Consider the following 15,478-nt stretch of genomic DNA (forward strand, 5'->3'; position numbering starts at 1 on the left):
ATGAGTAGTCAGTCAATTTGTTGTTGTTTGTCCTTCATTCTTGAAGAGGACTATGACATCAGGGAAGTGATGCCATGACATGCAAATGAATTGGTGTTAAGTGAGGGAAGGCTCATTTTTGCCTCTGGAGCCATCTGGGTCCTGTGGCGAGATATAGATCAGAATGACTGGAGATGGCCCTGGATGCAGTGGGAGACCTTGGCCTTTTTAAGCTAAGGTCTTTAACAGATCTCAGTTTGACTGAGGCAACACCCATTCAATGATTAAGGCTAGGATTGGTCAATATACATTTATTAAACACCTACTATGTGTCAGGCACTATTTTAAGTACTGGGGATACAAAGAAAGGCAAAAGAGTCTCTGTCCTCAAGGAGTTCACAGTCTAATGGGGGAGTCAACAAGCAAGCACATATGTATAAACAAGCTATAAACAGGATATGTAGGAAACAATTAGTAGAGATAAGGCAGTAGAATTAGGCTTCTTGTAGGAAGTGAAATTTTAGTTAAGACTTGAAAGGTAACCAGGCAAGCCAGGAAGAGCATTCCAACATGTCTGTGGGACAATCAACTTTGTAATAGGAAATCAAACCAACCATTATGTTGAAAATTTAAAATTTAAAAAGGCATTTTTAAAAGCCCCTCTAATTTAATATATAAGGATGTCCCAAAAGCTATTAAATGTTAAAACTGCACTAAGACCTTTGGGACATCCTGTATATATATATATATATATATATATATAAAATATACATATATATGTATGTATATGTGTGTGTATACACACATATGTACATATACCTATTTTTGTGTATATACATGTGTATGAGTGTGCATATATATACACATACACACATGTATTTGTACTCTTTCCAAGTTGCATGGTTTTCCAAACATGTGTTTTGTGACATATAACTCTATCAGAGCAGAATTAAGACCTAAGGTTACATAGTGGAAGCTCAAGAAACTTTTAAAATAATAATGATGCTCCCTGATGGCTATCAAATCTATAGCCATATACTTTTAACATGTTCTCTGGGGTGTCTAACTAGAAGAAAACTGATGTGCAACATTCCCAAGTTCTATACTCAACACTAGTCTTTCATACTCTCAATAACAAAAAATCAATTAATAAAAGACTTCACATGCTTATTTTGCATTGCTTAATGTGACATTTTTAATTTAAAAAAGGAACACATTAGCAAAGTTTACATTTTCAGTAGTGTCCTTATGAGTGTCACCTAAAGCTATAGAAACCAATTTCTATGTCACTTACCGACTGATCTTCATTAATCGGGTCTTGTACGCTCCCACTGCATTGTGGTACCCATGGGGGGTCAAACATGGGGACAGAAGGCATTCCCAGTACTGGGGAGGGCAGGGTGAAATTTATACTAGGAGGAGGAATCTGTAAGGAGACATAAATAGAGACTCTTAGGTAGAAAGAGAAAATATTGTAGGAAGAGGCAAAGTTGTAACGGTAGCCTCTAGGGGTCCAATGGTGGTGAGGCTGTAGGTCCCCAGCTACTTCGAGATTTTGGTAACAATGAAACATATTTACACAGCATCATTAGACATAGGATGGGTTTCTAGTGCCAACCCTGTTAACCAGCTCTGCGATCTTGGACCAGACATTTAGATTCCCTGGAGCCCAGTTACCTCCAATGTAAAATGAAGTTGTTGGACTAAATGCCACCTTTCCTTTGCATAAATTTTTGTAGTTTATGAAATATTTTTTATCCTTTGTCTCATTTTATCTTCCCTACCCCTGTGAGGTAGGTAGAATCAACATTATCTCTACTTTATAGAAGAAGAAAAAGCAAGAAAACAATACTTGCTTAAGGTCATGCAGCATGTAGATTTGAAACTCATGCTCAGGTCTTCCAACTCCAAGTCCATTGTTATGGTCACTACGCCAAACTACCACTGACCAAATGACCTCTAAGATCCTTTCTAATTCTAAGATGCTTTAATTCTTGTTCAGAGCTCTGGAAGGCTCCATAAACATGGCATTTAAATATAACCCCACTTTAGTAAAGCCCTGTAATAATAACTGCATAATAATAAAACATGATTTTATTTATTTATTATATATTTATAATTACATATGATGACTATTATATATCATATAAAATGATTATAAAATAATATATTTTTTATTATTTATTAAAATGAAATAAATATAAAATAATAAAATAACTACATAATGATAAACACCAACTCTCACCTCAGCACCTTTGTTCTGGGCTGTCTCCTGGGCCTGGAATGGATTCCCTCCTCACTTCTGTCTCTCAGAGTTCCTAGTATTCTTCAAGGTTCAGCTATTCTTATACAAGAAACTCTTCTACCTTCTATAAGAAGTTCTTTCTGATTCCCTTAACTCATAGCACTTTCTTCCATCAAATCACTTTGTTGGGGGCAGTTGAGTAGTACAGTGGCTAGAACACCAGCTCTGGAGTCAGGAGGACCTGAGTTCAAATGCTGCCTCAGACACTTGATACTTACTACCTGTGTGACCCTGGGCAAGTCACTTAACCCCAACTGCCTCACCAAAAAAAAAAATCACTTTGTTTCTAGTTTCATATATGTGTATATATATATATATATGTATGAATATATGTGTGCATGTATAGGCGTGGTGTATGCGTGTGTGTATGTGTATATATATATACACACATACACACACACGCATATACACATACATGTACATATACACATACTCATCATGTAATGGGTGTCCCAAAAAGCTTACTGCAGTTACAATCTTTAAAAGTTTAAAGGAAGCCCTTGAAAATTTACTTTATAACTCAGAATTTATAGCCATATTACAGAGGGCAGTGGTTTCTGATATAAAAAGAGATTTTCCAGGTGAAATTCTCCTCACTAAGACACAAGAAGATAATTTTGGCTATAGCTGAGTGTCACAGAGAGATTACAGCCTTCTGGCTCTTTGTAATGGAAAACTCTGTAATTACAACTTTGAAATCAGCACCAATATACTAATGGCGGTCAATATGGCATGATAGAAAGCGAGTAGGGGGAGACCTGGAGTTATACTACTAGCTATATGACTTTGGACAAATCACTTAACCTCTGTAAAATAGGGATAATAATAGCTGCTGGGTTATTGGGAAGATAACATGAGATAATATACAAGAAAGTGTTTTGCAGTCCTTTAAGTGCTATATGAATATTATTATTATTAATGAAAAAGCCTTGTTTAGCCAAGTTCTATTTATAGTCCATTATTTTACATTAGCAGGTGTCCGGAAGTTAGAATTCTTAAGAATTACTCCATTAAAAAGATTTAAAAGAATTACTCCATTAAATGCTTTGTATGACTTCGTATGTATAATGGGTAACACATTTCTTGTCTTCTCAATGGGTAGGGGAAGAGGTGGAGGGAGGGAGAGAATTTGGAACTGAAAATAAAAATAAAAAATGCATATAAAATTGCTCCACTTAACCAACTTCAGCAGATGACCTACCATTTTTTAAATAGAACTGAAATTTTTTTTTAAAGTTTGAAATGATTTCATCAAAAAGTTGAAATAATTTCATCAAAAGAGCTTGAAATGATTTTATTCTGCTCACTAGAGAAGTTTCCCTCCAGGTTATATCAGGTGGGTTTGAAAAGGAAAACTTAAAATAAAATTTAGGGCCCAGGAATGTACCTCCCATAATTGACCCATTTCTTACCTTAAAAATCTGCTGAGCTCCTTCCTCCATTCGAGGCCACACCTGGTAGCGGAATCTCCAGAGTGTATGGAACTTGAGGATGGCATTGAGCCGTTGCACAGTCTCTGGGTGATGGAATTCTGACATCAGCATGTCAGACACAGCCTCTGGGACTTTCACTGCACATAGCAGGAACATGGCAGCTAGAAAAAAGCAATCCAGCATTAATCAAGGACATGTCACTGGGCTTAGTGTCTGGAAAACAACTCTCCAGCTCTGGTGAAAACATCCCTTAGGGGAAATAAAACCTGTCCAACTATGTTGGCAAGAAAGGACCTCGTTTCAGACAAGGGCATGAAGCACCATCTTTCATTCCACCCACCAACTTCCAATTTATGGTCTCTAAGTGTAATGACATTTTGACAAGGTCAAATAATGGTGACTTTTGCTAAAACTACTGTAGTCTCTGAGCTCCAGTTAAATAACTCTAGCCACTGACCTACTTAAAACAAACTTTTACCTGCTATTTCTTTTCAAATTGGATTCCTCTGTTTTTGTCATTTGATCCAAAGTGAAATTTTGTTTCAAATAAATAGCTTTGCTGAAATTTTATGAGATTTTTTAATGAGACTGTCCTTCAAGTGAAGAAGTACATTTTTAAAAAATACATCAAATTTTATGGATATTTTAAAAATCCACATTTCAAACTTAATTCAGATTTTATGAAGATAAAGGAAAACTTATAATTAAAACTATCCAAAGGTGGTAGAATGAGCTGTCTTGTGAGGTAGTGTGTTTCCTTTTCCTGGAGGCCTTCAAGCAGAGGCTACATGATCACTTATTAGGTATGTTGTAGTGAGAATTCTTTTCAGGAACAGATTGGACTAAATGACTTCTGAGGTCTCTTTTAATTCTCAAACTGCGATACTATTATTCCCAAATAATGAGGAGAGAGAAATGCTGAAAGAGATTTTGTGAGTCTTAGTAGTGGCTTTTGATCTAAAAGAAAGCCAAACAGTGATCAGAAATAAGATCATGAACCATGCTACCATATATCAGATGATAAATCATGAATCACATAAATCCAGATTGGAAGAAGGAACCTGTGGCTATGGTGGAAATAGAATTTGCCAACTCTGCTGTTTTTACTTTTCACCTACAACTGTTGTCAGATTTTGCTTATCTTAAGAAACTTTCCCTTGACTCTTCTACCTCAATAGCTACAATTTCATTTTATAGATGAGGACCTGAGACTCAAAAAGGTTGACTTGGCCATTGTTATATCGCTAGTTAATGTCTGACATGGGTTTGATACCTATGTTTCTTCTGGAATGATAGAAAGAGTACTTCATTTGAAGGCCTCTCTTCAAATAATGGAGCTGCCACTTACAACTTGAGTGACTAGAATGCTGTAGGATCATAGGACAACTCAATTTCTATGGGGTTCAGGTTCTTAATTTGTAAAATGAGGGACTCTAAGCTCTGAAATCTATAGCGTTTTTCTTCTATAATTAAACTTCTGTTTCACCCTACCTCCCCCTCCCCATTCAAGCAACATTTATGAATCATATATCTGCAGGGCACTGTTCTAGGGACTGGAAATAGGTGAAAATACAGTGATTTTTGAACTGGATAAAAAAAATTAATGGCTAGTAATGAGTTGATACCCAAGATAAGTAAAGAGATTGCAGGAGGACATAGTTATCCTTGATGAATTCAAGTCACTTGGTTCAGACAAATTGCATCCTCAGGTTCTAAAGGAACTACTTAGTGTGATTTCTGAGAAATGACATGGATAAAGGGAGAGGAATCTCAGGAGCAAGGAAGCCAATTTGCAACAAAGCCTAGAGAACAGTACCTACAAACTATAGGCTCATGTGCTTGATTTCAATCCCTGACAAAATTCTAGGATGCATTATTAAAGAGATGGTGGTAAATAACTAGAAAAGGAAGCAGTGATCACAAAGATCCAGCATGGCTTAATCAAGAATATATCATGACAGCCTCATACAATTTCCTTTTTAAAATTTTTTTGGAAGGGGCTATTAAACTGGTAAATCAAGAGAATGCTGTAGATATAGATTACCTGAATTTTAACAAAATGTTTGATAAATTATTGCATGCTATTCCTATGAAAAAGATGGAAAAATATGGAATGGATTATAGTATAATTACATGAACTTGGAACTTAAAGAATGGGTTGATGTCAACTTGAGAGACCTCCAGTGGAGTGCCTCAGGAATCTGTGCTTCATCTTGTGCTATTTAAATATTTTTATTTTTAATAATTTTTAATTTTTTATTGAATTTTAATTTTAAATCAGTGATTTGGATAAAAGCATAGATGGCATCCTTTTCTATTTCTAGAGACAAAGCTGGGAGAGATAGCCAATGCAACGGATGACAAAGTCAGAATCTGAAAAGATCTTGGCAGGCTGAAATTCTGGGATGTATTTAATAGAATGTAATTTAATAGGGATAAATGTAAAAGTCTTACATTTGGGGTCAAGAACTCTCCCCTCCCACCCAGTACAAAATAGAGGAGGCACGATTGGATACCAATTTAACTGTAAAATGTGAGCAATGATTATTTCTCTCTGGCATTAATAACTAATGATTGTATTAGGACCGAGTTTTTTCCCTTTTTCTACTTCCTTATCCAGAAATCAACCAGTGTGGGAAATCTCTCTTAAAGATTTACCCAGATTGAGGTCTAATCAGACAGTAAAAGAGATTCTAAGTTCGGGCTAATGGGTACATTTCTGTTCATTATGTTTGCTCAGATAGGTCTGGGAAAATGTGGATCCTCTCTTTTGTCATACCTCTCTTTTGCAGAGGTAGGTGCACTAAAGGTGTTGAATAGTAACAGATTTTGGGGGGCAGCTAGGTGGCGCAATGGATAGAGCACTGGCTCTGGAGTCAGGAGGACCTGAGTTCAAATCCAGCCTCAGATATTTGACATTTACTAGCTGTGTGACCCTGGGAAATGGAAATTCATAAGTCTCTTTGACCAAGATTTGGGTGATCCAAATCATGAACCCCAAGACCTTAATTGTAATGTTCATTTTCTCATTAATTGTTAACCAATCAGTATTGATTGCCACCCTGAGGAATACCTACTCTTCGAAGGGCATATCAACTGTGAACCCACAGCCCTGAGAGGTCTTTGGTCTAAGAGAGATGGCCAAATGACCATTCTTTTATCAATAAACATGCTGGCCTTATTAATAAAATGATTAAGTTACCCAGAAACTATGTCTCTCAAATCTTTTTAAATGCCACAAAAAGATACAGGGGCTTTATTGAACTCTAAGAACAATATGAGTCAACGGCATGACATGGTTGCCAAAAAAGTCGATGTGATCTTGAGAGAAGCGCAGCTTCCAGGAATAAAGTGGAGATAGTTCCATTATGCTTTGCCCTGGTCAGATCACTTTGGGAGTATTGTGTTCAGTTCTGAAAAATGCATTTAAGAAAGGACACTAATAAATTAGAGAACATCTAGAGACAAACAACCGGAGTGATGAAGAGTTAAAAGTCTATGCCATGGGTGAATTGGTTGAAAGAACTAGGTCTGGTGAATAAGGAGAGAAGGATAAAGTGGGTGGGTATATCATCTATCTTCAAGTACTTAAAAGGCCAAGTGGGAAAGAGATGACATATATTCTGTTTGCCCCCAGAGGGTAGAACAGGGAATAATGGGTATAAGTTGAAAAGAGAAAGGTTAGGCTTGATGCTTTGCAACGTTTCCTAGAAGCCAGAGCTATCCAAAAAGGGGATGGGCTGCCTTGGGAAGGGGTGGTTTTCTCCTCAGTGGAAGTCTTCAAGGAAAGGCTGGATGACTACTTGTCAGATGTGTTGCAGTAGGAATTCTGGTTAGAATCTGGGCTGGATTAAGAGGCCACCGAGGTCTCTTCTAACTCTGAAATTCTGTCATTCTGAGACAACATTGACTACTCTCAAGGCACACACTGTCAAGCACAAGAATAACATATACACAAATAAATATGTTAGGAAGTCATTTATACATAACAATAATAGATTGAATTTATGCACAACAATAACAGATTGAATTTATCTAAAGCTCCATTTATGCTATTTCATTTGATCCTCACAACAACCTTGTGAAGTAGATGCTGTTATTATCTTCATTTTATATAGGAGGAAACAGAGAGAGATTAAATGACTTGCCCAGGGTCACATATTTAGCAAGCATATGAATCAGGATTTCAACTCAGGTCTGAGGTCAGATAAGCATAAGAGATTGGGAATGCAGGGGACCTTATCTGGGGGGATCAGGGAAGGCTTATTCTGAGTGTCCTCATTTTACTAGAATTTTTTATTTAAGCTTCTTACAAGTTCGGTTCCCATTCGCCAAGGGATAATGCCCCAGAGCTCTAGGAGAATGACTTAGTGTGGTGTACTAGAAAGAAAATTATAGTGGGAGCCAAGAGATTCGGGTTTTACTGTTTGCTATCTTGCTGCGTTTTTATGTAGCCTAGAACATATCACATGCCCTCTCTGAGATTCAGTTTCCTTACCTGAAAAATGATGTGATTAAATTAGGTGATCCTCTTCTTAAAATTCTCTGAATCTAGTCTCTTCTAGCTCTTAAATTTTCTTATTACTAGGCAGTCAAATATTAGATTCCCATTCCACTTGGGATAGAGGCAAGGTGTGCTGGAGACAGCTCTTCCTGGTTCCCAAGAGCCAATTGTTAAATTTTCAGTGTGAGTAATTACACCTCAGAAATGAGCAAATGCTACAAATCAAGTCTTGACTTATTGTCTAATTGTCTAGACTTCAGAGAGTGATTGAGAAAATGTTAACAATGCAGATTAAACTTTAAAATGTGTCCTGTAAACATGAATTTTTCTCCTGGAGAACCGTTTAAAAAAATTTAGCAGCAGACTATTGGGTAGAGGCCAAAGATCTCAGTACCTCTCACCTTCTTGAAACAAGCTCCATTCTCTGCTACCACTTTCCCATCACCCCTTGACTTGTCACTCCTTTGCAGCAGAACTTCTGTCCTAACTGCTTCACGGAGCATGCTCTTTCCAAGGTCCTATACACACCAAGATATTCATAGTGGCATGTTTTTGGTGGTAGCAAAGAGCTGGAAACAAAATCAACGCTAGTCCTTCCCTTCTTCCAAACTTCAAGACTTCTGTCCAAGGCACCGTCAGCCTTCCAGCTCCTAGGCTCATAGCCTTAGCATTATCTTTGGCTCCTTACACTTGCCCAACTCACACGTCAATTCAGTTGCAAACATTTGGTATTTCTGCCTCTACAACATCCCTTGCATCCGGCCCTTTCCACTCACATGGCTGCTACCACTTTATTTCAGCCCATTGACACCTGTCACCTAGAAAAGTAAGACAACTTCCTAATTGGTTCTGGTGCTTCTAGTCCGTCCTCCATACTGCTTCCAAAGTCACTTTCCTTAAGCATTGATCTGACGATGTGACTATCCTATTTGATCTTTTTTTTTCAGACCTTTTTTAAAGGCCAGAATATATGCTTCTCTGCTTAGTTTTTACAGTTTTTTTTTAAAAGGCAATTAGGGTTAAGTGACTTGCCCAGGGTCACACAGTTAGTGTCAAGTGTTTGGTCTGAGGCCAGATTTGAACTCAGATCCTCCTGACTTCAGGGTCGGTGCTCTATCCACTGCGCCACCCAGCTGCCCCAGTTTTTATAGATCTTGATAGCCTAGCCTCAACATACATTTCCAGCCTTACTGGAAATTGTTTCCCATCCTTCACCCTGAGATGCAGCCAAAATGGCCTTCACTCTGTTTATCATATAACATCTCCTGTCCCCGTGCTTTTGTATTGGCCATCCCAAATGCCTGGAGTATGCTGCCTCTTTTTATCTATACCTCTGAGGCCACTAAATGGTACAATGGCTAGAGCATTGGGCTTGGAGACAGGAAAAGCTGAGCTCAACTCCTGCCTCTGATGCTTATTAGCTCTATGACCCGGGGTAAGTCATGTAAACTCTTTCAGTCTCAGGTTCCTCATGTGTAAGTTATGGTACATGAATATAATGGAATATTACTTCACTGTGAGAAAAAGATGAATATGACAAATGCAGAAAAGCACATATATAAGTCTGCTATAAGATAAAGTAAACAAAACCAGGAAAACAATGTACACAATGACTACAATAATGAAATGAAAACCCAAAACAAAACAACAAAACTTAATGTCATAAAATTATAATAACCAAGCTAAGCCCCAAAGAAGAACTATGAAAAAGTACCCCCATCTCTTTTTTGCAGAGGTAGGTGCACTAAAGGTGTTGAATAATAATGGATTTTGGGGGGCAGATAGGTGGCACAAAGGATAGAGCACTGGCTCTGGAGTCAGGAGGACCTGAGTTCAAATCCAGCCTCAGACATTTGACATTTACTAGCTGTGTGACCCTGGGCAGATCACTTAACCCCGATTGCCTCACAAAAAAAGAAAATAATGGATTTCTTTGATGTCTTGGTTAGTTTTACAAACTTCTTTTTGTATTTTTTGTAATAAGACATGACACTTGAGGAGGGATAGAGAAAGGAATAAAACAAAAAATATCAATAAATATTATTTTTCTTTGAAGGAAAAAGGAAAATATTCTTATTGAAAGAGACATTGTGTATTAAGAAATCACCCATCCTTTTCCATTTTTCATTCTTCTTGCCTTCTCTGGTCTATAACACTCTTAATGATCTTTTCCTTGAAACTCTCCCTCCTTGGCTACTTATGCCATCTCTCTTTAGGGGACCAGTCACCCGTTCTCTTTTCTTCCCAACTCCCTTTGCTCCTCCTGGTATCCCACAGAAGGAATATGTCTCTATGTGGCTATGCTTGAATACTCAGTGCTCTGTTCTTCTTGCTAGCCCTATCTCCCTTTTTAGGAAAGATTTCATCCAACCTCATGGCTTCAAGTATCACCCACAGACAGGTGATTTCTCAATATATCTCCCCTTCCTGCCTTCTCTTCTGGGCTTCTGCTCTATATCTCCAACCATCTTTTGTACATTGCTCCCTAAATCTACCCAGTCATCACTTTAAATTCAGCATGTCTAAGATCAAGGTCATCATCTTTCCCCCAAAATCAATTTCTCTTCTGGAGTCTCCTCTTTATGTCAGTAGTACCATTCTTTTCTCAAGTATTCAGGCTTAAAACTTTTGACTCTTCTCTTATCTCCTACTACTCCCCTACCTATCCCCCTGCTCTCTCATCGTTCTGCAAACATGCTATATACACCCCTGCCTCTATCTACCATTTTGCTTACAAGGTTCCCCTACCTAGAACGTTTTCTCCATCTTTGATTGGTTAAGTCCTGTTCTTCCTTCGTGACTCAGGTCAAATTCTATGTCATCTATTTACATTTTTCCCAAGTAATTCCTAAGTAATCACTTCTTTTGAATGCCTGTTTTGTTTCTTTTGACCATTATCTATCACCTAGCATTTACTACCTTACTTTATTGTTTTATTTCTATACATAAAGAAAATATTGGGAATGGATGGCCAAACTCAAAGATAGTTCTTAATGGTTCAATGTCAACATGGCAGGAGGTTTTCAATGTAATACTCCGGGCATCTATGCTAGGGGCAACTATGTTGCACAGTGGACAGAGCATTGTTCTGGAGTTAGGAAGATCTAAATTCAAATCTGGCCTGTAAGTCACTTGACTTCTTTTTGCATCAGTTTCCTCAACTAGGACAGCTAAGGGATGTTCAGCTGGAGAAATGAGGATAATTATCGAACCTACCTTGCAGGGTTGTTGTGAGAATCAAATATTATAATATTAGTAAAAAAAGTGGTTAGCACACTGCCTTTAGGCACCCTAAATATCCATTGATGTTGCTGCCGCTGCACAGTAGATACAGGAGAAGAAAAATCAATTAGAATTGTATTTTATATGAAAAATGCACCAAAAGAAAAATCATATTTTATATCTACAGAATGTCTTCGACAGCCCAGAAGTGAAAGCCAATTCCTTATGCTGGTAGATAACATCATGGCCTCCAGAGGCATGGGTTTCAACCCTAGGACTGCCATCTACTTCTCATATGATTGTTGAATAAGTGTTGACCTTTGAACTTCAGCTTTCTCTTCTCTACAATAAGAGAGTTGGACTACATAATTTCTAAGGTCCTCCTAGCACTAAAATCCTACAATTCCTAGAGCCTAGGATCCATCTCTCAGCTTACTGCTGTATCTAGAACAATCTGCCACACTATCTGTTTGATCTAGTCAATCAACATGAATTCATAAAACTCTCATTTTAAAATATGGGTTGCCACAACAGATGACTCCCTGGGTGGGTCTTGTCTTGTGTTACCTGCAGCTCCAGCCATGTGCTCATCCATACTGAGCAGTAGCTCCCAGGCTGCAGGCTGTATGTCTCCATACATCTCTTCTGTCAGAATTGGTGCTGCCTTGATTAGCAGAGACAAGGGAGCTGGGGACAGGCTCATAACCTTGGGGGAAAAAAAAGAAAAGCATTTTTAAAAAAAGCATTTCAAAAGCATTTTAAATGAGGGTGAATATGACAGTCTCACAAATTTGACAGGCTGATTTGCTTTTTCCTAGTCCTTCTTTCTCTAAATGAGAATAAAGAATCATCTAAAAGAGAAGCTATTTAAATGATGAAGTATATTAGGACTCACTATCATCCCAAGAAGTGACTAGTTATTTGCAGATTGATTAAAAATAAATTTGCATTTTAGATCTATTTCTTTTCAAAGTTCCAAGGCAGAGCCAGTGCAATAAACTGTTTTCTGGTTAGTAGAATGATGCACAGTAAGAGGAAAAATACCTCTTCATGTCCAAATTTTGCATTGATTTTGGTCAGGGTGCATTGAACTGTTATAAACAGTTTTGTACCATACTACTACACTTCCAGAATATTAGGAATGATGGTCAGATGCAAAGAATAGTTCTCCCTGTCTTCCTGTTCCAACATCAACATGGTAGGAGTTCTCCAATGTGGTACCCCTCAAAAATCTGTGCTTGGCCTTATTTGTTGGACATTTTTTAATCAATGGCTTTAAAAATTAAGTGACACGCTTATAAATTTGTATATGACACAAAGTTGAAAGGGAGGGCTAATAGGGTTGATGAAAATATCAGGATTCAAAAGAATCTTGACAGGCCAGAACAGTGGGTAGAATCTAATAAGATAAAATTCAACAGGGATACATGTAAAGTCTTACACCTGGGTGAAAAAAAATCAATTTCACAAGAATAAGATGGGTTTGGGTGGGAGTGGTAGAGAGCAGTTTTTCTGCTGCACTCCCAACTCATTTCCAGAGGACTTTCTCTATCATACTCCTGCAAACCTTCTCCTCCTCAACTCTCTAATATGTGTGGTGTTCCTCCATTAGAATGTAAGTTCCTTGAGGGCAGGGACTATCTTTCTTTCTGCATGTGCTTGTGTTCCCAATGCTTAGTATAGTGCCTGGCAAATAGTAATCACTCAATAATTTTTGACTTGGCTGAAAAGGTCTGGGGATTTTAACTGGACTATAAGCCCAATATGAGTCAGCAGTGGGATGTGGCCAAAAAAAACCCTCAAAAAACTAACGAGATCTTGGACTTCATTAAGAGAGGAAGAACTAGAAGAAGGGAGATGAGAGTCCAACTGTACTCTGCTCTTGTCAGAATACTGGGCCCCATTCTGAGCACCATGGTTTAAGAAGGTTATTGACAAGCTGGAGAGAGAATAGAGGAGAGATGGTGAAAATTGAGCCCAAAGAATCAATTGAAACCACCATATATATATTTAGGTTGGAGCAAAGAAGACTCAGGGTGGGGCAACGTGATAGCCATCCTCAAGTATTTGAAGTCCTATCATGTGAAGGAGGAATCAGGCCAGTTTTGTTTGTCCCCAGAAGGCAGAACCAACTGCTGTGGGTATGAGTTACAAGAAGCCTAATTTAAGCTGATGTCAGGAAAAACTTCCTAATAATTTGAATTGTCCAAAGAGTTGAATGAACTGCCCCAAGGTGCAGCGGGTTCCCCTCAGCTTCCCTCCTCCCTTCGAGGACTATCAGCAGAGGTTAGACAACCATTTGTATATAGGTTGTTCTAGTAGGCCCCTGAGGGTCTTTCTAATTCTTAAATTCCGTAATTCTATGAATATATTTCATTTTCTAAAAATACAGGCTGTCTCCAACAAATGAAATGTTAGCTGTATGTCAGTTTTGGGGTTCCAAATGTATTTTCCCATTGAAATAAAATTATAAATTATAATTAGGTACCAAGGGTAGCCCATAAAATCCCATTTAACACCAGTTACCATTTCTGCTGTTCTGTAAGTTTTTATGGGCTAGCCTGGGAATTTAATCACAGTTTAGAACATTGTTTCCATGGAAAGAAAATGCATCTTTTACCTTTAGTTTTCCCTATAGCTTGGATTCCCTTTCTGATAGGCATTAAAAGCAAGTTTTTCCATCCTACCACCCACAGTGCAATATTTTTCTTGTAGCTTCAGTGGCATGGAGATCCCTAGCCATAAACCAAGGAAGATATTTATCCTGAGCTAGTCAGTAGGAGAGAAGGGGTGGGTAGGCAGGGGAATGCCTTTGACTCCAACAGAGGTGGCCATTTGTATGTATGTTTGCTCTTTTCTTTCCTTTTTCCCCATCTTGACTCCTTAATGAACCAGTTCAACTTTACACTGTCCTTTTCTCTTGAATCCCTGGCCCCCTTATTATATTGCTGATTGTGCCCTGCCAAACCTTAGCTTTGGATCACTTCCACTATCCTCCACCTTTGCTCCTACATATGTACTGCTGAATGAAGGTGGAGAAAATCATGCAATCATTCTGACTGGGTCCACTATAAATTTATGTTATACAACCTCAAATGGGCCTTCACTGTTACTAGGCAATTTTTGTACACCTCCATTATCCATTCACCATACCACTTTCCACATTGGCTCTTCTAAACCTTTTCATCCCTTTTCAAGCTTTCCATGGTTCCTTTCTTCCATCCTCTCAGCTGAGAACGTTGCCTCATATTTTACAGAAAAAAACTTGAGGTTTTTTGGACATGTCCAAAACTGAACTCATTATCTTTCCCTCTAAATCATCCCCTTTTCCAAACTTCCTTATTGTTGTTAAGAGCACCACCATCTCCCCAGTTTTTCCAAGCTCAAAACTTAGGCATCATTCTCACCTCTTCATTATGTCTTATCCCCCATATTCAATCTGTTGCCAAGATTTGATGATTTCACCTTTGCACATTTCTTAAATATACCTTGTTCTCTGTTCTGATACAGGCCCTCATCACCTCCCTTATGATCTATTACACTAGCCTGATGGTTGGTCTGCCTGCCACAAGTCTCTTACCATTCCAATTCATCCATTCAGTCACCTGCTTTCTTCTGCTCTGAAAAAAGTGAGTCAGAGCTCATATCACCCTCCCCTTGTACTCAATAAACTCCAATGGCTTCCTATCACTTCTAGTATTAAATGTGAAATCCTCTATTTGATATTCAAAGCCCTTCATAATTTAACTCCCCCCACCCACCTTTCTAGTATTTTTACACCTTATTCACCACCACATACTCTTTGATCCTGTGACACTGATCTCTTTGCTGTTCCATGAACAAGACGCTCCAGTTCTTGACTCTGGGCTTTTTTTCTAGTTGTCCATGTCTAGAATACTCTCCCTCCTCATGTCTGCTTACTGGTCTCCCTTAAGTCCCAACTAAAACCTTTCCCAACTCCTCTTAATTCTAGTGCCTTCCCTCTTCTAAAAATTTCTTATTTATGCTATATATTGCTTGTTTGTGCATATGTGT

The 15,478-nt window shown here is 38.2% G+C and overlaps 1 protein-coding gene across 2 annotated transcripts in view; it reads right to left on the reverse strand.

Moving 5' to 3' along the window:
* UNC80 (unc-80 homolog, NALCN channel complex subunit) overlaps positions 1-15,478 on the reverse strand; it is a 218,586-nt gene that overhangs the window by 74,451 nt on the left and 128,657 nt on the right. For both annotated transcript variants that reach the window (XM_027873743.1, XM_027873742.1), the window contains exons 30-32: positions 12,011-12,149; positions 3,697-3,878; positions 1,274-1,405 (exon numbers count right to left, since the gene is read on the reverse strand). In XM_027873743.1, coding sequence (XP_027729544.1) covers positions 1,274-1,405; positions 3,697-3,878; positions 12,011-12,149 — 453 coding nt within the window. The remainder of the gene's footprint in view (positions 1-1,273; positions 1,406-3,696; positions 3,879-12,010; positions 12,150-15,478) is intronic.

Source organism: Vombatus ursinus, unplaced genomic scaffold, assembly GCF_900497805.2.
Source record: "Vombatus ursinus unplaced genomic scaffold, bare-nosed wombat genome assembly UNPS02014802.1, whole genome shotgun sequence".
NCBI lineage: Eukaryota > Metazoa > Chordata > Mammalia > Diprotodontia > Vombatidae > Vombatus > Vombatus ursinus.